Source organism: Trachemys scripta, chromosome 2 (assembly GCF_013100865.1).
Source record: "Trachemys scripta elegans isolate TJP31775 chromosome 2, CAS_Tse_1.0, whole genome shotgun sequence".
NCBI lineage: Eukaryota > Metazoa > Chordata > Testudines > Emydidae > Trachemys > Trachemys scripta.
In genome coordinates, this window is record NC_048299.1 from 124647938 (window position 1) to 124672421 (window position 24484).

General features: G+C 42.4%; 1 protein-coding gene across 2 annotated transcripts in view; it reads right to left on the reverse strand.

Annotated features, from left to right (window-relative positions):
• SEMA5A (semaphorin 5A) overlaps positions 1 to 24484 on the reverse strand; it is a 635888-nt gene that overhangs the window by 149943 nt on the left and 461461 nt on the right. For both annotated transcript variants that reach the window (XM_034761526.1, XM_034761524.1), the window contains exons 12-14: positions 21645 to 21762; positions 10451 to 10632; positions 3927 to 4070 (exon numbers count right to left, since the gene is read on the reverse strand). In XM_034761526.1, the coding sequence (XP_034617417.1) occupies positions 3927 to 4070; positions 10451 to 10632; positions 21645 to 21762 (444 nt within the window). The remainder of the gene's footprint in view (positions 1 to 3926; positions 4071 to 10450; positions 10633 to 21644; positions 21763 to 24484) is intronic.

A 24484-nucleotide genomic window follows, 5' to 3' on the forward strand; every position in this document is an offset into this window, starting at 1 on the left:
GTGAGTAAAAACCTCACTTCTTCGGATGCATCCGAAGAAGTGAGGTTTTTACTCACGAAAGCTTATGCCCAAATAAATCTGTTAGTCTTTTAGGTGCCACCAGACTCTTTGTTATACTTGAGCAGGATACATATTTTTTTTAAATGAATATTCACTCAGATTTGTAAGTAATTTAGCATCAGCCATGTTCATGTCACTTTTGTGTTTACTTTGTATGGAATTTTCCACACAATGGAATTTTATGGGCACAAAAGTACATAGAAAACCTGCTTCAAAGTTGTTTGCAAATACTTGTGGAAACTGAGTTTTGTATTTACATGCATAAGTATTTGAAGCTGAAGTGAGTGTGTATTTGTACAGCCAGGATACAGAAACAATACTGTGTGAAATATCTGATGAACTACAACTAGCTAACACATCTTGGATATTGAATTCAGACATGCAACTGGTCATAATGAAGCAATATAGTTAAAAATGCATCGAAAATTTGTTAAATAATTTCAGTGAATAAACCTGAGGAAATCACAATCTCCTTGCTGTTGTTCTGGAAGCAGGAAAAGAAGTTACACTTTCTTAGTAAATTGTTAGTTGTGAATTATTGGCTCAGCACTACTAAATATATGGGCCTGATTTAACAATGCATTACTCCAGTTGTATACAGGTGTAACTCATTTGGTACTGGAGTTAAGCAGTGGTAAATCCAGCCCATTATATCCACTGGTTCTCCTGTATTCACTCCTTTGCCAGCTCAACAAATTCAAAAAGATACAAAAAAAGCAGTTTTACTTTTACAAAACTTAACACTGGTTTGCCCTTAGTATACTTTGCTCTTTAAGATGCATTATAGCTCTAAAATGATTTCCTCAATTACTTTTCTGGTACCAAGGTGGTCCTGGGGAATGAAGTGAGGTTGTTGTACTTCAGTCGTCTGGAAAAGCAGCTTTATAATGATATTACACTTTATTTTTAAGTAACTCAACTATTTCAATCTTTTGAACCTTCACAGCTCTTCAATACCACCATCTGGTCCTTGAGATTTATTATTATTTATTTTCCAAAGTTATTCCATATATCATTGTCCTTTTTACAACTTGCTTTTCTAGGGTACCCACTGTCTCAATAGTATTTGATTTCTGATTCACTGAAATAATTTCTTATTTTCTATACTGTGACGGGGTTTATGGACCGCACACTGGACCAGTGGGGTTGACCAATCATTGTGGGCTCAGGAGACCATGCCCCCTCTCTCCTGTTGTGTGTGCTGTAGGTGGAAGGGACAGATAAAAGGAGAAAACTCAGCTCAGTAGGGACTGGCTGAGGAGGAGGGAGGACATGTGCTGCAGGCTCATGCAGAGGCACCATCGACTCTCCAGACTACTAAGGCCATGGACCTGGACAACGCTGTGGAGGAACAGCCAACTGAGGAAACTGATGGAAATGCCAAGACGCTGCCAGCCGAGGAGATGCCCAAAATGGGCTTTATGGTAGGAAGAAGCGATGTGTTGGGGGTGCATGCAGGGTCAAGTGCCCCCCACCCAACAGTATTCCCAGGCGGGGAGTGGAAGGGGCAAGGTCAGAACCTCTTCCAGCCACGTTGGGATGCTGCCCGATACAGCACAGCAGCTACCTGGGAGAGCACCTGGCTGCAGCAGCAGCGGACTAACCCCCGTCCTGGGCTTGGCCTCTGAGGACAGCAGTCTAACGAGCTGGAGCCTCCTCCCCGCTGTATGCTCGGCCCTTGTCCCTGGAAGCTGAGCCTGGGCAGGGAGTGGGCTGCCACTGCCGTCCCTCCCAAGCCAGGCTCTCTCCCAGGAAGCTGGATATGCTGCAAAGAGCAGCAACTGGGAGCGGCTCCATCCCACTCCCCACCCGGGCCTGGTTTCCAGGGAGAGCAGCTGAACATGGGGGGGCAGGGGGAGCCAGTGCAGTGGGAGGATAGAGCCCCTCTCCCCCATGCAGGTAATGTGGGTTGAGGAAGGGGCAGGGAGAACAAGGGGGGAGGAGACACAAGGGGAGGCACCAGTTGTCTAATAGGGAACATGTTATGAGCTGATGCCTCTATCCTTAATAGGAAGTTTACCAGCTTCATGGGGCCCTGGGTCAGAACCCGGTGGAGTAGGGTGGGTCCGGGTTCCCCTCCCACTGCCCTGTACTTGCCACTAGATGTGACTACCAGGGACTCTTGATATACACGGTCTATTTGCTCTGCCCCGCCCAGAGGATTAGGGCTCCCAAATTGCTATTGATTTTCACAGCCAGAAGGCCCAGGGACCATAGACTGACTGTTTTCTCTGCCCTACCTATGGGTCCTGAGTTCCTGATTGTGATAGCTTGACTGAGCAGGGATTCTCGATGACTCTGTGATGAGGTGTATCAACCCTTCACTACGTAAATGAGGGCGGCCCATGCTGGACATGCTGAGCCCCCGTGATATATACCTGGTAATATTTGTTCTTTAAAATGTCTATTTATCCTTTAATCCATTTTACAATTATAATACAAAAAATGACACAATACTTAACCAAAACTCACCCTGCGGATTTTACTCAAATCTCAACTCCTTTTGAATATAAACTCACTCAGATTCTCTTTTGCACTGTACTGACCAGTCATCTCAACAAAACTTATAACTGGTGTTAAGGCTGGGAGAGAGCTATGAGATTTTAGTTAAAGTTCCATATTTGCTGGGGGCAGTTTTTTACTTGGATAACCTATCTGCTGAGAGTATATTACAGCATATCAAAATCTTGGTCTTTTGACCAGAGAATGGTAGATATGCATTGCTCTGAAACAGCCAGAAGCGTGCACATTTTCTACGACACTCGCCCTTTAAATTTTGTGTTACATGAGCAGAGTCCTAGAATTTCTATGAAAACAGCAGTGTGCCGTGCAACATTGGCCCATTGGAATGACTTGTTAACAAGAAATAGTAAAGTTGTTAATCTAATTTTTCTCATTATCTTCATCACTGAAAAGAAAAGTGACCTTTTTTCCCCTGGTTCCATGAACACTAATGAAAATTTTAAATGTGCATCCTAGAAAAAATAGATTCTTATACATTTTTTGGAACTGATGGCTCATGTACTTAGAATTTTAAACACTATTACATGATTGTATCGCAGCTTGCTACTTCTTCTGAAGCTGACAGGATGCCCCTGGAAACAAGATAATACATCTCAATGCAGTAGTCTGTCTAAACATATATATACATATATATAATGAATGTTTCATTTCTTTGTTGAGATTCATGGAAGGTAATAATAAATTGGAGTCTCTTAGATGTGTGAGTGATGGAATCAAAGACCAAACTGTATATTTTGAGGTGGTATGACAAAACATCTAGTACTGGGGGAAGCAACGAACTGTGAAATAAAAGACCAAGTTAAAAGCTGACTTGAACTGTTGAGAGGTTAATATACACACAAACCATTTCAGCTGTACTTACTAAAGAACATATTTTATTCCAGTATGGTGTGTATTTATTAGATACAAACAAAACCCTTAAAACTTTCCCACTTGCTTTATTGATGTTTAATTTTATTTAAGATTTGAAAATTGAACTTAGTCCACCAGTAATGAGGTGCTGTGATCTAACAACACTTTACTACAGATTTTGTGTCTGGTCAAGTTGCAATTCAAACACAGTACAATCAATTTTCAGAGTCTGAAGGGATAGTAGAGAGGAGTGCCTCAACACCGTCAGCTGACTGGCATTGCTGGGAGCTCAGCTTGTTCAGGAAAAACTCAGCTAAGTGAAATGCACTGGTGAAGTCCATATCCTTATTAATAGTAATTGTGGTAAGAGATTGTAGTGGAAATTAAAAAAAAAAAAAAGAAAGAGAGAGCAGATAAAAGAGAAAAATGTAACACGAAAATGAACCTGAATGGAAAAAATTAAAACAGGCAGTGGAGAAAAGATGCCTCACCTCTCCTCACGGTTCTGTCCCACACACACACGGCCCCCATGCCGAGGAGTTGGATTGCTGCACGAACGCTGGCGGACTTGAAAACCAATTCCACAGGTGGTACTGCAGGGTGACCAGGAAGTCCATGGAGTCCAGCCCCCATTTCTAGTAGAATAAGAAGCCTTGGCTCTGTCATCTGTTATAATATACAGTGAGCAGCTACATGGGTGTAACTGAGAACAGAATTTGGCCCATTAATATCTGCAGAGATAGTTAATTCTGCATCAAGTTAAACTTCCAGAAGAACACTTGGTGGAAAAAAGATACTTGTTTTTGCCATTGTTTCGACCTGGTCTATATGATATATTACTGTTAAAATGGGCCCAATGACCAAACAAATATAAAATCCATACAAGGCCTTGTAATCTGACTATGTAAGAAGGTATAAAACATAGAATTTAAGGCCAGAAGGGACCACCAGATCATCTAGTCTGATCTCCTGTATCTGACAAGTCTCCAACACCATTCAGCTCCTGACACAACTGAAAACAGACCAAAATATTATAGGCTACAAGAGACTAGACTATTATGTGCCACAGGCCGAAAATGGGAGGAACCAAGGTGCACCAGTGCCCGAGACTTCATTATAGCAGGGAAATGATTAAGTGAGATATACCCAGATAATCCTGGCAAGTGACCCACCCACTGCAGAGGAAGGCAAAAACCTCTCAAGGTTGCTGCCAATCTGACCTGGGGAAAAATTCCTTCCCACTGCACATATGGTGATCAGTTAGACCCTCAGCATATAAGCAAGAGCTAGACAGCCAAGCACCTGAGACAAAATGCTCAATGCTACCTCAGAGCCTTTGCCCACGCCACTGAATCTCCAACTGAGGGCATCCCTGGTGGTTCAAAGTAAGGAGATTAAAAGAACAAAACAAAATACATGGGGGGAGGGACAAACCCTTCCTGATCCCTGCAGGTGACTGGCTGAAACCCTGAAGCATGAGTTTTTAGGAACATAAGACATAAACCAGAAATGAGACCCTGGGCTTCCCCCAACCATCACATGCAACCGCATCAACCCATCAGAAAACTATAAATGCTGTTATTATGCCTTGGACAATTCTGATAATTGACCACAGGATATTTGAATTTCACTGCAAATACTTCTAGAGATGAATCTCCCCTAAACTGGGTCTATGTAATATTACTATTCCCAATGGGTTTAACATATATATTTTGTTTAACCTCTCCAAGTTGTATTATATATTTTAAAAATAACAGTGATGCATCCTTTTTCTGCTAACATTCTTATTAATAGTCCACATCAGAGCAAATCCATGTATACACCGATAATTATTTAGGCTAATGACATGTATTACTCTGTTCAAAGCTCAATAAAGGATTTTATTTTAAAACCTCACACTTCTAACTTTTAACCAAATTCATTGCCACAATCACAAATGTTTACTTTAGTTTTTATAAAATTAAATTACATATGTTGTTTGATAATACACGTTATAGGGCAGGAAGACAATCTGACATTCTCCTGTATTATTTCAGAATCCAAAACACTAGTAACAGAAAATGGAATTTAATTTTCCTCAGTTAATTTATTCTGGATACATTTAATATTTAAATTCCCACATCAATCTTTTGGAGAGAATTTTGAATTACATATTGCTCAAGTAGGTTAAAGCAGCAGTTCTCAAGCTGTGGGTCGGGACCCCAAAGTGGGTCGCAACCCTATTTTAATGGGGTTGCCAGGGTTAACCTTAGAATTGCTGAGGCCTGGGGCCGAAGTCAAAGCTCGAGCCCCACTGCCCGGGGCCAACGCCCAAGCTCAAGCTCCACTGCCCAGGACCAAGGCCGAAGGGCTCCAGCCCTGGACAACAGGGCTCAGGTTACCGGCCTTCTGTCTGGGGCTGAAGCCCTTGAGCTTTGGCTTTGCCCTCCTCCCCACCATGGGTGGTGGGGCTGGGGCAGGCTCAGGCTTCGGTCCCCTCTCCTGGGGTCATGTAGTAATTTTTGTTGTCAGAAGGGGGCTGCAGTGCAATGAAGTTTAAGACCTGCTGGGTTAGAGAGTCCATATTATTTATATCATGTCTTTTAAGGAAGATTAAAAACTTCAAGTTCATACCCTTCCTTTTCTGTAAAAAAAAAAAAAAAAGACAAAAATTTAAAACAAGAAAAAGAAAAAAAAAAAATCAAGTTCCAGGAGAAGTAAAATTTCAAGAGGAGACAATTACATGAGCTCACAATTCCACAAAATGACCAGGGAGGAATATAAAAATATTGCTCAGGCGTGCAGGAGTGAAATCAGGAAGGCCAAATCACACTTGGAGTTGCAGTTAGCAAGAGATGTTAAGAGTAACAAGAAGGGTTTCTTCAGGTATGTTAGCAACAAGAAGAAAATCAAGGAAAGTGTGGGCCCCTTACTGAATGAGGGAGGCAACCTAGTGACCGAGGATGTGGAAAAAGCTAATGTACTCAATGATTTTTTTGCCTCTGTCTTCACGCACAAGGTCAGCTCCCAGATTGCTGCACTGGGCAGTACAGCATGGGGAGAAGGTGACCAACCCTCTGTGGAGAAAGAAGTGGTTCGGGACTATTTAGAAAAACTGGACGTGCACAAGTCCATGGGGCCGGATGCGCTGCATCCGAGGGTGCTAAAGGAGTTGGCGGGTGAGATTGCAGAGCCATTAGCCATTATTTTTGAAAACTCATGGCGATCGGGGGAGGTCCCAGATGACTGGAAAAAGGCTAATGTAGTGCCCATCTTTAAAAAAGGGAAGAAGGAGGATCCGGGGAACTACAGGCCAGTCAGCCTCACCTCAGTCCCTGGAAAAATCATGGAGCAGGTCCTCAAGGAATCAATTATGAAACATTTAGAGGAGAGGAAAGTGATCAGGAACAGTCAGCATGGATTCACCAAGGGGAAGTCGTGCCTGACTAACCTAATTGCCTTCTATGATAAGATAACTGGCTCTGTGGATGAGGGGAAAGCAGTGGATGTGTTATTCCTTGACTTTAGCAAAGCTTTTGATACGGTCTCCCACAGTATTCTTGCCGCCAAGTTAAAGAAGTATGGGCTGGATGAATGGACTGTAAGGTGGATAGAAAACTGGCTAGATCGTCGGGCTCAACGGATAGTGATCAATGGCTCCATGTCTAGTTGGCAGCCGGTTTCAAGGGTCGGTTCTGTTTAATATCTTTATTAATGATCTGGAGGATGGTGTGGACTGCACTCTCAGCAAGTTTGCAGATGACACTAAACTAGGAGGCGTGGTAGATACACTAGAGGGTAGGGATCGGATACAGAGGGACCTAGACAAATTAGAGTATTGGGCCAAAAAAAACCTGATGAGGTTCAACAAGGACAAGTGCAGAGTCCTGCACTTAGGACGGAAGAATCCCATGCACTGCTACAGACTAGGGACCGAATGGCTAGGTAGCAGTTCTGCAGAAAAATACCTAGGGGTCACAGTGGACGAGAAGCTGGATATGAGTCAACAGTGTGCTCTTGTTGCCAAGAAGGCTAACGGCATTTTGGGCTGTATAAGTAGGGGCATTGCCAGCAGATCGAGGAACGTGATTGTTCCCCTTTATTCGACATTGGTGAGGCCTCATCTGGAATACTGTGTCCAGTTTTGGGCCCCACACTACAAGAAGGATGTGGAAAAATTGGAAAGAGTCCAGCGGAGGGCAACAAAAATGATTAGGGGTCTGGAGCACATGACTTATGAGGAGAGGCTGAGGGAACTGGGATTGTTTAGTCTCCAGAAGAGAAGAATGAGGGGGGATTTGATAGCAGCCTTCAACTACCTGAAGGGGGGTTCCAAAGAGGATGGAGCTCGGCTGTTCTCAGTGGTGGCAGATGACAGAACAAGGAGCAATGGTCTCAAGTTGCAGTGGGGGAGGTCCAGGTTGGATATCAGGAAAAACTATTTCACTAGGAGGGTGGTGAAGCACTGGAATGGGTTACCTAGGGAGGTGGTGGAGTCTCCTTCCTTGGAGGTTTTTAAGGCCCGGCTTGACAAAGCCCTGGCTGGGATGATTTAGCTGGGAATTGGTCCTGCTTTGAGCAGGGGGTTGGACTAGATGACCTCTTGAGGTCCCTTCCAACTCTGATATTCTATGATTCTATGAAAATCCTCAAATACAATAACAATGCCTTATGGTAAGAGTACCAAAAGTTGCTGATAGAGCTAACAGAATCAATACATATTTCTTATACTTGTAAATCCCTAGAAGGCACAGTCATGTTCCCATTAAAGTCAGTGGCTAACTCCTATTGACTTTAATATGAACAGTATCATGCCAAATGTCTGGAAAGAAATTTTAAACCCTAAAGAAATCAATGAATTATAGCAGTTCACATTGGGTTTTTTCACACCTGAAAATTGCTAGTAAAGATAAGAAATTCAACAAAAATCAAACTCAACAATGTTATGCTCTTGAGATTTCATTATAAACATTTTAAACGAATACTAAGGTTAATATAATACAAATTGTCTTACTCTATTGGGAAATGATTCAAAAATTAAAAAGCTCAACTGGTTCAATAATACAAGAGGATAAAAATGTTTAACTTGTCAGATCATTTTAATAGTTGGCCAAAAAAGTGCAATTTTAACTGTTTACTAATGATTTATTGCTATTTGAGCAGTGCATGAATCGTCCCTTGTTTTAATGGACCCAGAATTTGACACTACAGAAAATGGCTGCCTGAAAAATATCATAGTTCACAGCTACTGACTTTGGACAGAAAAACAGGGTTAATTACTGTAAGGATTAGTATCAATGGCATGATTTTCAGATGTATTAAAATCAATGGGAGCTTTGGGTGCCCAGTACAGTACCTCTGAAAATCAATTATTAGTATGAGTGGTTATGCAAATGAGATGATGCAATGTTAGCAGGGGAATGACGATGATAATATCTGTGGTGAGCCTCCGAGCATTTCTCTATTTCCATCTAAGCCTTCAGGCCCAGATTTTTAAAGGTGTTTATGCATTGCTGCACTCAGTGTTGCAAAGCCCATTTGATTTAGGAGCCTAAGTCTCATTTTAAAAGCCTATTTAGGCACTGAGAAGCCAAAATACAATTGACTATCTAAGTGCCTAAATCTCTTTTTAAAATGAAATTTAGTCTCCTCAATCAGTGAGACATTGCAGAAGTGAGTGCAGCAATGCCTAAACACCTCTAAATACCTTTAAAAATGTGGGATCAAAGTCTATACTTCGGGAACAACAGATACCTAATAACTCTTGTTCAATTGTTTAGCTTCATATAGTATCCTTATCCTCTCTTCTGCTCATAATTCTCTACTCTACAGTCAACTGTAAGCACCATATTGATTCTTCTTATCTATTTACACCCATTCATTATTGCATCTTATATCAGCTGGAATTGGTCCTGCTAGTGAAGGCAGGGGGCTGAACTCTATGACCTTTCAAGGTCCCTTCCAGTTCTAGGAGATGGGACATCTCCATTAATTATTAATATTATTTGTTTACCATTACATGCAGGATAATAACTGTTCTGATTCATGCAAAAATATCATGCGGTGATTTGGAAGTTAAAGTATTTGCTACTGGTGTAGCATAAGTAATGGACTAGAGAAAGTGATAAAAGAACAGACTACTGGAAATGAACAGAACAGACCATTTAACAAATTTCAACTTGAGAGTTAGGTGCAAAAAATGTTTGAAACATGAGCTCCAGATCAAATTTTCCCCACTTCCTTCACTATCACCAGTTGTCAGGACAAGTCTGCTAATCCTACACCCTCTAACTTGGCCATGACTGTTCAGAACAAACACTTTGTTTCTAAGCTTAGACTGAAAAATGATCTGCTCTAGTATTCTGTCTATGGGGTCAGGTGAGTGGTCTGGGATGGAAAAGTGGCTGCAAGACCAGACTTAGTGGGCCACAGACCAGGATATTATGATATCAGCACAGGCTACAGTGGACCTGCCTCCGGAGACTCCAGTGCAGAGAGACAAGCATCCTCCTTTTCCTCCCCATCCCTAGTGCAAGCATTCACAAATCCTGAGAGCTGGTCCAACGGAGGTGGTGCTAAAGGATGGTGACTTCCAGGACTTGGCCCTCAAAATGTGTTCTTTTTGATAACTGGGCCAGAACTAATGTTTAAAAAAAGCTTACTGGTCCTGCAAAAGTCTCTCTGTGCCCCAATAAATTACTAAACTCCGGGGCTTTAAATTGTGGGTGTCACCGAATGCATTGATTTCCCCCCCCATATTTCTGTTGTTAATGTTAACTGTAGTCAACTTAAATAGTTTCACAAAACCTGAAGTTAATTTTTCCCACTTGGCCAGTTCTCTCTCCCAGCAAAGTCTGAGAGGCTTATGTCCCATGCTACTGTGACTATCATCATAAGCAGTTTCATATTCAAGAAGGAATAGGAAGGCTGTGAATAAGGTTTAAAAGAAATATTACTTAAAATGTGTTTTATTTTTAATACTTTAAAACAAGATATCCTATAGGATCTGTTTGGGTCTTGTGATTGTCTGACGTACCTGGAGCAGTTGGCAATCTCCATACTTGGTCCTTCGCACTGCCAGCCTCCACACTGAGGCGCTGGACTGTCACACAAGCGAGTTCTGCAGAGGCAGGAGCCAACACTGGTACCATCAGTGTGGGTGCAGGGTTTCCATTGAGACCACATTCCAAAATTCCCGTCCACAGTCAAATTCCTGGTCTAGAAGATAAAAAAACAGAAAGTCTAGATATGACAGCAGAAAACTGATCAGAGGTCCCTTTTGATGTAACTTTTTAATTGCACAACATAGTGAAGTCTAAACTTCAACTATTCAAAATTTAGAGCCACTACTGGAGTCATTCTCAAAAGGATCACACCCTTTTAGACTGTAAATCCTTTAGAGCAGGAATTCTCTTTTTTGTGTTTGTATAGTTCCTGGGGAATGGAACCTCAATCTGACTGGAGCCTTTGGACACTATACATAATAAATAATAAAATTCAATCTATCATCATCACCCCTAACTACAACCAATATCACTGGCTCCGTTGGAAAGAATTCCTACAGAAATTCAACAGGAATTAGAGCCCCGTTCTCTCAATCATCTTCTGACTGAAATTATTTCCCATTTCTCCCAAACTCTGCTGTCATCTGATCTAAGACACTGATTGCAAAACAGAATATGCAAGAATGTTTGCAGAAACATGACTTTAGATTGAAAGGAGGAAGTAGTAGAGGATAATGGTCAAGGTATAGATTCTAGTTAAGCCTATGCTAAATCTTAATGATTAGTAGTTTTCTTTGATATTTATAAAAAACATTTTAATAAAAGAGCCATCACTAAAATTCCACTCCCTGGGGAAGCAGAATGTGAATTTAAATATATACATTATATACAGGAAAAAACACAGCTGTAAAAAACAATACAAATGAAAAAGCATAAAACTTTACTTTTAGAACCCTCGCCTTTTCCCTTAAGGTCTATTCCCACTGTCTTCACCTGGAGGAGGATCAGGCTCTTTTACAATGTTGAATAATTCTTCCAAAATGCAGTTTAAAAGCTATGTGAATAAGATCTCTATAATTATATATTTAACCAGGAATTGTCTAATTAAAAGAAACAGTGCTAACTCTGGATTTCATCAGACTTCATTGCTACTGGAACCTTTCATGAAATTGGTGATGGATATCAGGAATTTAGCTCTCTAGATGAAGGCACTCTTTAGTAGAGAATGATTAAAAGATTAGAAAACTTGCATTATAGACTCAAGAAACCAACTTTTTGTTCTGTGTTTGTATAACACCTAGCATACTGGGATTCTGGTCTATGAGTAGGGCCCCATAGTGCTACAGTAATACAAATAAATAATAATGATATAGCTAAATAGTACATAGGTCCTCCCTGTAGCTGGGTAATTACCCCACTCCTGGGGAAAAGGCTGATTGCGGAGGCAGCCACAGCTGTGGACACACCCAATCAGGCCACAGCTAGCCCTGATATAAGGGCTAAGGGAGACACTCACTCAGCCTTGGAGTAGGAAGGACTAGCCTGCCTGGGAGCACAGGGTACCTGAAGCAGAGCAGTGCTGAGGAAGGGCAAGAGGAGCTGGGGTGTTCCAGCCTGGCAACTCTCCCCCTCCTCCGCCCCTGCTGAGACCTGATTAAGGTTTAAGGAGGTACTGGGGCTGCAGAGGCAGCTGGTCCAACCCCCTTGCCAGTGATGAATGGCTATTACAGACTGAAGTCTGCCCCAGGAAAAAGGGGCTAGATGATGAGTGGCAGTAGCCACTGGGGCAAGGTGGGCATAGGGGGAGGGGAGTTCCTCTGGGAAGGGAGACCCAGATTGTGGGGGTACTGCTATGGGCAGAACCCCAATGTAAAGGGCACTGGGTGAGGGGGAGGATCATGGAGGGGGGGTGAGGAAGGAGAGACACTGGCCACCAGGAGGTGCTCTGAATGCTGAAATTGAGCTAATTCCTGGATGACCAGCAGGAGGTGCCACAGCTGTGAGTCAGCAATCTGCTACACTCCCCCCACCCAAGAAATAGGGGAGAGGAGGAGCCTGAAGCAGTTTAGCATGTTTTAAGTGGGGAAGCAGGGAGGAAAAGTACCAGTACTTAATGCCCTAACATCTGTTTCTACACTAAACTATAAACAAAACTGGCAGAACTGCTATGAAAGATGTGGAAAGGTGACTCACTTCGCTACCTGGCATGAACAATAGATATCACTTAATTCTAAACAGAGTAGGGAAGGGAGATAAAGGATGTATAAATTCCATAGCTAATTAGAAGATACAAGAGACTTAATTACAGCTGGCAGCATGTTTTCACTGCATCTCTGGCTGATCTCCAGCCACTCTGCTAAAAGGTTCCATAATTTAACTATTAATAACACTTTTCAAGATCAATCATTCACATACAGTACTACCCCATAGAACAGACAAGTTTATTTTCTGGGAGCTGAGACTGATAAGAGCTACAATCTATCAACTCAGCATACTGCTGACACATGTTTATTGAAAATAACACACTATAACACAGTGTGTATGCTGTTATTTTTCACAAACAGCAAATAATTATTTCTTGTTAAATGTCAGTTGTGCTCATTCTCAACACTGAGAGTTGGAAGAGTCTGTATTCTATAAACACAGATAACATGTCCCCAGTCCAATTAGTGTCAGAGCTGTGAAACCATCTCTACTGCTTACTTTTCCACAACGTATCAGAGCACCTTCACTGCTGTCTCACCTACACTTTTCCCAAGACAACACTCATATGATCAGCTAGATCCCCAGTTGTCTAGAGAGAAATAAAGTCAAATGTGGAACTATGAGTAGTTTAAATGAAAATTTACTAACCTGAGTGCCAAATTCAGCTCTCACCAGCACCGCTGCAATGCCCTTTACCCATAAAGTTGTGTTGCACTAAACCTTCTCACCTACCTCAGAGTGCAGGCCAGCACAAAACAAGGAGATATTTACTTTTTCTCTGATTTGGTTACATTTTCTCTTCCATCCTTCTTTCCTCCAGTGCCTTACTTTCCTTATCTCTCATTCCTACCCAAAGTTTCTTCTTATCCCTGTCTTCCCTCTACTTGTTTCTCTCTGTCCCTGCCCATTCAAAAGGCTCTTCTTTTCTCTATCTACACGTCTCTTGATGCTCTCTGCAACCCTCCAAATGGCTCTTTTGTGCTAGCTTGCACGCTGAGGAGAGGAACTCTATATCTTCAGTCAGCCAGCAACTTCTTGTGTTGCCTATTCTCTGGGTGGAATCACTGAGTTTCAGTTTGGATGCTACACCTATGCCAACATCTCCTCAAGCTGAAAATGCTTCTGGTGGGTTTCCACTGGTTTATACAAAAATTCAGAGACTACACTCTTAGTGGATTGCCCATATAAATAGCAATAAAACCAACCTTCCCACTAATAATAAATAACGCACCAACAATCCCCTCAGTACAATCTGCATAATCACTATTTATTCGGAGGAACTGTTGTAAAATATGATGCACTTCATACACCAGGAATTGAATACACTATACTGTACTCCTAGTTCCGGCTGACCAAGCAGCAAGGAGCTGGGTTTAGGAACTGAAAACAGCTTTCCTGTGTGACAGCAATGGACTCTTCCTCTAGGGCAATGGTTTTCAAACTTTTTTTCTGGCAACCCAGTTGAAGAAAATGTTGATGCCTGTGACCCAATGGAGCTGGGGATGAGGGGTTTGGGGGGTAGGAGGGGACTCAGAGCTGGGGCAGAGGGTTGGCATGTGGGGAGTGAGGGCTGCGGGGTGGGGCTGGGAATGAGGGATTCAGGGTGTGGGATAGGGCTCTGGGCTGGGGGTGCAGGCTCTGGTGTGGGGCTGGGGATGAGGAGTTTGGGTTGTTGAAAGGGGTTCTGGGTTTTAGGGGCTCAGGGCAGGGGTACGGGAGGGGGGCACGGCTCTGGGCTGGGGGTGTGGGCCCTGGGATGATGGGGTTGGGGTGCAGGAATGGGCTCTGGGTTTGGGGGTGCTCAGGGCAGGGGTTGGGGCATGGGTTTACCTTTGGTGGCTCCCAGTCAGCAGCGCAGCCAGGGTGCAGAGGCAGGCTTCCCGTCTGCCTGGCACCGCGGACCGCACTGCTCCATGGAAGTGGCCAGCAGGTCCAGCTCCTAGGCAAAGGTGCGCAAGCGGCTCCATGTGGCTCTTGCCCGCAGGTGCGCGCGCACACACTCCCAGCTCCCATTGGATGGGAACCCCAGTGCTCGGGGAGAGGCAGCGTGTGGAGCCCTGTGGCGGCCCCCCCTCGCCTACGAGCCAGCCCTGCTGCTGGCTGCTTCCGGGTAGGGACTACTAGTTTTACTACTAGTTTTTTCTTGCCAGCCGCCAGGGTCCCTGGGTGCTGAGCAAGGCAAACCAGTGCCTTGCATTCTGTGACCCAGTACTGGGTCACACCCTAGTGCAGTGCTTTTCAAAGGTAGGGTCATCAGATCAGACTGTGGTTGTAAAGCTTCATGCAAAATGTTTTTGTTTTTTTAGAAATTATTATTTAATAATGCAGAAAAAGTCAGAACACAAAAGGGTTTATTCTCCAATGCGTTGCATTTTGTATAGTGATTTATTCTGGTACTAAGTTCAAAAAGGTGTAAATGACTACCAATGTGAACTGGCCATTTTGCACAGGTGTAAATCTTGACACAAGGTGCAGGGCAGTGGAGAATAAAGCTAGGACTCTGTGACCAAATGCGCCCTGTATTCACACCCTACACACTGTTGTGATAATCTTTGTACAAAGTATGCCTTGTGAGGTATCATTTGAAAACTAATAACGCACTGGTCAATAATATCACAGTGACATGTATATGGCAACATTATAGGTAAGTTATGAATTCTCCCTGTACAGTGTTTATAGAACATGTTCAAACCCACATAGACCCATTTAACCACTCCTGCCCTAATCAGGACGATCTTAAACAAAGGATTATGTGTGTGCTGCAATTTATATATAGCAGAGACAGCAAGAGCGAGACAAGGCAAATCTGTATTTCAGCATACACAGGAGAGAAGAAAGGGCACGGGGCACCTTCACCCCCCGACTACACTTTGCCTTCTTCACTGCTGGAATAAACTTTGCTTTGAGGAGTAATTCTCTGAAGATTCAATTTCAAAGGGTGACTAGACTATAAAAGTGAGGGGCAAGAACACCCCAAGGTATTAATTGAGAGAGACATCTCTTTTTCACCTAAGACGACAAAGGAAACCGCTTGACTTTGGGAGGGATCCTGACCTGAAGTTTGGTCAGCCCTGTTGTTGGGAACATGTGGTAAGGATTTTACCTTGAACCAAGTCTAGCTTGTTAAGTTTTAGCACTGGAAAGTATTTCATCTTTATTCCTTCTGACCATTTCTAACGTTAATGCCTTGTATTTGTACTCACTTAAAATCTCTCTTTGTAGGTAAATATACTTGTTTTATTCTTTAATCAAAACTAATCTAGTGTTGTGGTTAAACTGGGCTCTGTGGTAGCTCAATTTAAACTAGCAAACTTCGATATTGTTCCATTACAGAGGCAATGGACCCAAAATATCTGAACTGTCCAGGAGAGGGCTGGATAGTGGAGAACACATTTTTTGGGAGGAAAATTTGGGACTGGGAGTGTGTTGTGGTCACCCTGCAAGTAGTAACCACGGCTGCTGGACGCTAGCGTGTGGCTTATGTTTTCTGACAGACTGCTGTGGTCAGAGTTGCAGGACAGAGCTGCAGCTACACACAGACACGCAGGGTGTGAGCTGCATGCTGTTTGTGAGAGGCCAAGGTGGAAGGTACAGCAGCAAAGCATTGTGAGATACCCCAGGTTGCAGGGCAGGTGGTGACACAGCCCTCACTGGTGCGGACTGTATCCTGGAATGTGAGAGGCTCCTGCTAGGATGAGCTTATAGCATACACAAATGTCACATGGGCATAAATCCAGCCCTCCTGCTCTCACCTCAACAGCTCCCCAGCACTCAGGGACTCAGAAGTTCAGGGGCCTTCCGGGAGCCCTTGCTGTTAAAGGTAGAGGAACTGAGCTGTAAGGGCTGCCCCTTCTCTCCATCTCAACTGGCTTGGAGAGGGGAAGGGGCAGAGGAAAAGCATCAGGGGCTTCAGAAGGAATAACAGAAGCTCAGCAGAGGTGAAGAAATCATTTTTGCTCCTGTATGAGGAAAGTGCCATCCCGCTAGGAAGCAGGAACAGAATCTGGAATTTCTTTTGCCACCACTCCCCTACCCCTTCATCAGCCTATTGCCACCAACTCCAACAATGACCCCTGAAGAAGCCTCTTTTGTAGAAGTGTGAAGAGACATTGGGGGAGAGGGGCACTAAGGAAAGAAGTAGAGTAATCTTGGCCAGAGCCATACAACTAAGATACTTTTCAAGATAACAATGAGGAGTCCGGTGGCACCTTAAAGACTAACAGATTTATTTGGGCATAAGCTTTTGTGGGTAAAAAAAACCCACTTCAGATGCATGGAGTGAAAATTACAGATGCAGGCATAAATATACTGACACACAAAGAGAAGGGAGTTATCTTACAAGTGGAGAACCAGTGTTAAAAAGGCAAATTCAATCAGGGTGGATGTGGTCCACTCCCAATAATTGATGAGGAGGTGTCAACACCCAGAGAGGGAAAATTGCTTTTGTAGTGAGTGAGCCCGCCAGTCCCTATTCAAGCCCAAATTAATAGTGTTAAGTTTGCAAATAAATTGTAGCTCTGCAGTTTCTCTTTGAAGTCTGTTTTTTAAGTTTTTTTTGTTGAAGGATGGCTACTTTCAAATCTCTTATTGAATGTCCAGGGAGACTGAAGTGTTCTCCTACTGGCCTTTATATGTTACCATTCCTGATGTCTGACAGAGACAAACACCTACAAAATCTTTATCAAGCATTCTTAAAAACTACAATACCCACCTGGAGAAGTGAGGTTGACAGAGCGAGACGGGTACCCAAAACTCAACTACCACAGGACAGGCCCAACAAGGAAAATAACAGAACACCACTGGAAAACAATCCCTCACTCTCACAGACCTTGCGAGGCAGGCCAGTCTTCGCTTACAGACAGCCCCTCAACCTGAAGCAAATACTCACTAGCAACTACGCACCACACCACAGAAACACTAACCCAGGAACCAATCCCTGTAACAAACCCTGCTACCTACTGTCCCCATATCTACTCTAGTGACACCATCAGAGGACCCAACCACATCAGCCACATCATCAGGGGCTCATTCACCTGCACGTCTACTAATGTGATATATTCTAGAAATGGCCCTCTGCCATGTACATTGGCCAAACCAGACAGTCTCTATGTAAAAGGATAAATGGACACAAGTCAGCCATCAGGAATGGTAACATACAAAAGCCAATAGGAGAACTCTTCAGTCTCCCTGGAGAGTCAATCACTTCAGCAAAGTCAATAATCCTTCAGCAAAAAAGTTCAAAAACAGACTTCAAAGAGAAAGTGAAGAGCTACAATTCATCTGCAAATATAAAACCATTATTTTGGGCTTGAATAGGGACTGAGAATGGCTGGCTCACTACAAAAGCAATTTTCCCTCTCTTGGTATTGACACCTCCTCATTAATTATTGGGAGTGGACCACATCCATCCTTACTGAATTGGCCTTGTTAACACTGGTTCTCCACTTGTAAGGTAACTCCCTTCTCTTTGTATGTCAGTATATTTATGTCTGCATCTGTAATTTTCACTCCATGCATCTGAAGAAGTGGATTTTTTTATCCACGAAAGCTTATGCCCAAATAAATCTGTTAGTCTTTAAGGTGCCAATGGACTGCTCGTTGTTTTTGTGGATGCAGACTAACTCAGCTACCCCTCTGATACTTGGCATATATTTCAAGCGACATTCCCATTTTAGCCCCATTGTTGTCTAGTTATCCAAGTTCCACACAAATTTGGTGTCCCCTCAGTTATATTGTTTGCAATTACTTACATCAGACCTAAAGAATCATGGGGAAAAAAGTAAAAGAAAAAGTAATTTATACTAAAGCAACAAAGATGAGAGCATTTTAAGCTTCCTTCACGAATAATTGTGTGTGCCCCTCATTTTGGTTAGTTGTCACATATTGTGTCCCATTTTTGGGCTGTGGTAGTTTCACAAGTATGGGCTTATAGGGGCTGGTGAGGAGACAATTCACAGTTTGGTGGACAAAGTGGCAGGACACAAGAGAAACACTTCAAAGTAGTATGTAGAAGATCCACTTTGAATTTATGCTTCAGGGCCCACTCATGCCTTTGTCCCCTGAAGACTGGATCACAGCAATCAACTCCATTTTGGGTAATACCATCAAAAATCGTAACTAATGAAGAAAGCATCAGCCTGCCTGCTCTGCAAGTCTGGTCGTGTAGCAGTTATACCTGCAATCTGTGAGTTACACTGGCTGCAGGTCTATTTCAGAATTAAGTTTTTAGGTGTTAGTTCTGACCTTGATTTGAGGCCCGACTATCTGACAGACTGCTTTTCTCCTAATTAGTATTGTGGAAGTTGAGGTCATCTGAGGCACTTGAGCTAGCAGCTCACTTGCAATATGATCAGAATGGCACTGCTGGCAGGGCATTTTTAGTGAAGAAAACTTGAGTCTTGGAACTTGCATTTTTTTTCACTCGACTGAACTCTGGATTTTGTAACCTTCTGGACATACTGCAGGGAAAGTCGTTCCTGAGTTCACCTTTAAGGCCATTATTCTCTCTTTATCCTCCTGAAGATCCACTTCTGTCATGATGCCTGTGAAGAAACTACCTGATTTATACTAATAAACCTTTGGAATAATCTTAGGAGATGGCGGGGGTGGGGGGGGAAACTGTGTTAATGTAATCATGTATTAACAAGATGTGACCAAAACATCACTTTATTCACTCTTGTGAATGGGCTGTACTCCTTGTCTTGAACCTCTATTAGTCTGTCAGTCATTAGACAGAGTTCTTTGCTGGTTTGAAAAGATTTAGCAAAATGTGAGACTGGCGGGAAACAACAACAAACAAACAAACAAATAAATAACAACAAAACATGATGAGGAAAAGCCTAAAAGACTTGAGAGGTGGATTTAGCTTCAAAATGCATTTGAGAGTAGTGTTTAGAATACACATTTCTATTTGTACACCACAGATCTCAAATATTCCCAAAGGAAAAAACAAAACAAAACAAAACCCTCTTTCCTTTAGAATGTATCTAATAGAAAAATATTGAGAGGGATTTGTGAACTTGATGCTAAAGCACTAACTGTTGGTTACTAGAAAAGTATAAGCGTACAAGCAGTTTTTCATTATAAAAGAGCAAGTCTCCAAGTGGGTTTTACCCCCGATTAGTGGTCACTGTCAATTTTGGAAGGTAGACAGTGGTATGCTCAATACTAGCTTAACTTTTTCTGCTGAAGTTAGCCATTGACTTCAGCGGGAGCAGTGTCAGGTCAAAACCGAGTGCTTTGTAGAAGCCCCCGTCACAGAGCGCTCAAACACGTTTGGGCAGCCCTGGAAGATAGCCAGGTTGGGGGAGACAGTTCAGACAGGCAAAAGGTATTTTTTATCTAAGTTCAAGGATGACATTTTATTCCTATATTCATCACCTATCCCTCAAGTCATTCTCCTCTCCCCAACCTTTTCAATGATAACTGCTTTATATTCCCTGCCACCCAGGCTTGTGCCCTGTTTGAATCTTAGAGCATCCAGGATCTTGAAAAAATCCTGCCATTCTTCCTTTGTAACGTGCCTAAAATCCTCTGTATCCTGACTGCTAACCCCCTGCCTCATGCACCAGTTATTTTTAATCTCTACTATCATAACTTCCCTTTCTTTCTGGCTTCCTTTCTTCTCCCATTTCTAGTCTATCCAAAACACTGCAGCTAAAAATCATCATCTCTCTCTGCCCCTCTCTCCACTGGCTCCTTGACTACACATCAAGTTTGGCCTCATCTTTCTCACCTTCAGGCATTCATATAGCTCTTTCCTTGCTTATATCTTAGTTCTCATTTCCTTCTATTCCTTCTCTTGTTCCATATGGTCTGTATAATCATCTTGCTTCACTGCTCCTTTTGTTTTCTTCTCCCTACTCAAGAATCAGTACCAGTCGTAGCCACTTCTGTGCCTTAAACAACCTCCCTCTTCTTCAGTGGAAGGTGTCTCCACATTCTTCTAATCTGTCTTTTGCTTGATTTCCTTTATTATTCTCACCTCCATATTGTCTACTCTTGCTCTTGAGTGCATCTAAAATAGCATTCTCTGAATTCTTTGTAAATCATACTCTGCAAAGAGCAGTATTTCCTTTTCCTGAGGTTTCTGTTGACTACCCTCCTTCCCTTCCACTTTGGTTGGGTGTCTACTCCAATTATGCTATAGAGATACATTCGAACACTCTGATGCTGAGTGGTACCTTACTTCTAGAATAATCCCACTGAATGCAATGCAACTGTTTCAATAGACCAAGGTACTATTCAACATGAATAGGGGAAGCAGAATCTGGCCATTAGTTTGCAAACTCCTTGGGGAAGGGAATTTTCTTCTTTGTTTATAAAAGACCATCTGTACTCGTACATTAAATAATAAAATATTTATTATTATTGTATGTATTGTTTATTTCATTACATATTTTGAGTGAGGCCAGACTAAACAGGAGAGAGCATATCAACTCATCCCACATGAAATTATATCTATATATATATAAAAAAGTGAGCAGTCATAAATATTATACTTGCTATAATCAGTGTTCGTGTGTGGGTTTTCTGCATCCAAACAATCCCCTTTCTGTCTCCGGAAGGACAGCACTTTCTCAATTAGTGAACTTTGTGAAATGTTATGTGACTTTTTAAATTAGCAATAACAACCTCAGGGGGCAAGATTCCATCTTTAGCAATTAAAATCTGGTTTTACAGTACAAAGTGTGTGTGCGGGGGGGAATTCTGGAAGGAAAAACACTTTGCTGTAATTTGTCTCTGAATATTCATCTTCAAAGTGGGAATGTGTACAGTGGGGGAAGAAAGCTGACTGTGCCGTATAAAACTGCAAACAACTTCTTGTACATACTGCAATTTAGTCGGCTACGAACTGAAAAACAAATATGTTTACAGTCCACATCTGAGTAGAAAGGCCTGAAGCAACGTGCTTTGTGTATAATTATGTTCTCAGCCTGAGAAATCTTACAGTGACTAGTTTACATGAGATCCACATGAACTCAAGAACTTTAAGAGGTCAATTAATTTTCTTGGACTTACTGGACACACAGTGATGCTTTGTTCCCACTGACTCATGCTTAGACTTTCTTCCAGTGTTGTGCATTTCTTCATCACCATGTCCCATCCACAGTAAGGATCCTGGGATCCAATACATGCACTGCAAATACAAACCCAAAAGATTAGATAATATGAACACTTGTATTTGCCTATACATGCCAAGGCTCCCTGAGATGCTACTTAGCATTTCCTCATATTATATAGATCAATAAAGTAAAAACAAACATGTAATTGTTGTAATGGAGTTCAGGTGGAGCATCAAGGTGACTGAACTGTGGAAAACTAATGGGAATTAATAAACATCTGGTATACAGGCCTAGAATCTGTTATAGGTAGTCTGGTAAATTTCTAGTTGTGTGCATAGTATGTAGTCAAGTTGTAATAATACTTAATCATTTGCAGTATAGCAGAAAGTAATTAAAAAATTAAATTGTCTGCTCTCAGATGATTTCAGGAGGCGTGATTTTGTCTATTTTGAAACCACAGTTATCACCTTTTGAGAGGAAGGAGATAATAGCTGCTCCTTTGAAACAGAACACAACAAAACTTCATTAATAGCAGCTATTTCTTTTACAGTGTGGTATAGAACCCTTTGAAATAAGTACCAAAAAATGGCTTATTCTGCCCTTGCTACGTGGTATGAAATAGGGGAGTCCATGCAAATTAAGTAAATAATATCTATGCTTAAAGGAATAATCCCACATTTTCTTTATGTATTTGTTGTTACCTGTCTCTTTAAATCCATCATCGGGGACTGGCCATTAGATCCTCGCATCAAAATACTCATACTTTCCTAGTACATGTACATATGTATGACAGGGGAAGCTTGTAGTAACCCCGCTATTCAGGCTGTATTGACCCCTCATTTTCAGTTGTAAAAAATTCTTGCAACTTTTTTTAAGAAGTTCCTACACCTCCATAGTCTGCAGGAAGCCTTTGAAATTTGGCAAGTGAGAGAGCCCTCAGGCTAGACAAGTGTTTATTCTTTATTCCATAAAATGTGTTCAGGTTTAGCTGAGTTCTAAACTGCTAAAAATCCCCATTTCCCTTATCTGACTTGCATCGATCTGCAATGTCTTAGCGCATACAAAAATAATTACTAAATGGAACATTCTAAAGAGCTAGGCCCATGCTGCTGCCAAAGCAGCAGCAGAACAGTAGCAGCAGCAAACGCCGCACCGGGAATGCATGGGAACTGTCAGAGCACACTGTAGCAGTGTGGGAGCAGGGACAGAACTAAGGTATGGCAGGAGGAGATAAACCTTCCACCCCACCCCGCACCATGCCCCTCAGAATGAACACATGGTCCTAGGAATCCTGTTCACCCTCTTGGGGAACCACGTGAGAAAGGAAAAGGGGAAGAGAGAAAGCACCAGGTCAACCACTCTGAGTCCCAGCACATAAAGCTAGCAGTTCATCACTTTTCCCAGATAACAGCTTTCTTTTGCTGATAGCTATTCCTGTAGATGAAGTGGTAGAATATGTTCTGTCATGATAAAAGTTCATCAGTCAAATACCATTAATGATACATGACACAGTGGGGATGTTCTTACCACATGGAGCATAACACAAGGGCATCTCTCTTGTTCTGCTTTTCTCCACAGAGCTCAGGGAGGCAATCTGTCTAAGACACAGTATGGCTTTTTACATCTTATTCTTTCTACCACTGATTTGCAAGTTTCTGGGAAATTTATACATTGTTATACTTGCTCCCAAATTGGGAATGGAAGAGGGTATCTTCTATCTAAGTTTATATTTATTTTTGTGGTGCCTATTTTTGATTAACTGTCCCAAGTTCTAAAGCCCCTTTTCTTCTCTTGTTGGGGATAATAAAGTTCCATTTATGTTCTCCAGGTATCTCATTATTTTGTGTTGCTGCTCCCAACTGAAAACCAGTTAGCCACACAAGATAAATATCAGGGAGTAGCCGTGTTTGTCTGTATCTAAAAAAACAACAAGGAGTCTCGTGGCACCTTAAAGACTAACAGATTTATTTGGGCATAAGCTTTCGTGGGTAAAAACCTCACTTCTTCAGATGCATAGACTGAAAGTTACAGATGCAGGCATTATATACTGACACATGGAGAGTAGGGAGTTACTTCGCAAGTGGAGAACCAGTGTTGACAGGGCCAATTCAATCAGGGTGGATGTAGTCCACTCCCAATATTGGATGAGGAGGTCTCAATTCCAGGAGAGGAAAAGCTGCTTCTATAATGAGCCAGCCACTCCCAGTCCCTATTCAAGCCCAGATTAATGGTGTTAAATTTGCAAATGAATTTTAGTTCTGCTGTTTCTCTTTCAAGTCTGTTTCTGAAGTTTTTTTGTTCAATGATTGTGACTTTTAAATCTGTACTAGAATGACCAGGGAGATAGAAGTGTTCACTTACTGGCTTATGTATGTTACCATTCCTGATGTCCGATTTGTGTCCATTTAGTTTTTTGCGGAGGGACTGTCCAGTTTGGCCAATGTACATGGCAGAGGGGCACTGCTGGCACATGATGGCATATATAACATTAGTGGATGTGCTGGTGAATGAGCCCTTGATGGTGTACCTGATGTGGTTGGGTCCTCTGATGGTGTCGCCAGAGTAGATATGGGGACAGAGTAGGCAACCAGGTTTGCTACAGGGATTGGTTCTTGGGTTGGTGTTTCTGTGGTGTGGTGTGTAGTTGCTGGTGAGTATTTGCTTCAGGTTGTGGGGTTGTCTGTAAGCGAGGACTGGCCTGTCTCCCAAGGTCTGTGAGAGTGAGGGATCATTGCGTTCTGTACGGCTGAGGTGATCTGGAAGCCTACTTTCATCGTCTCCGACTAAAGGAATATT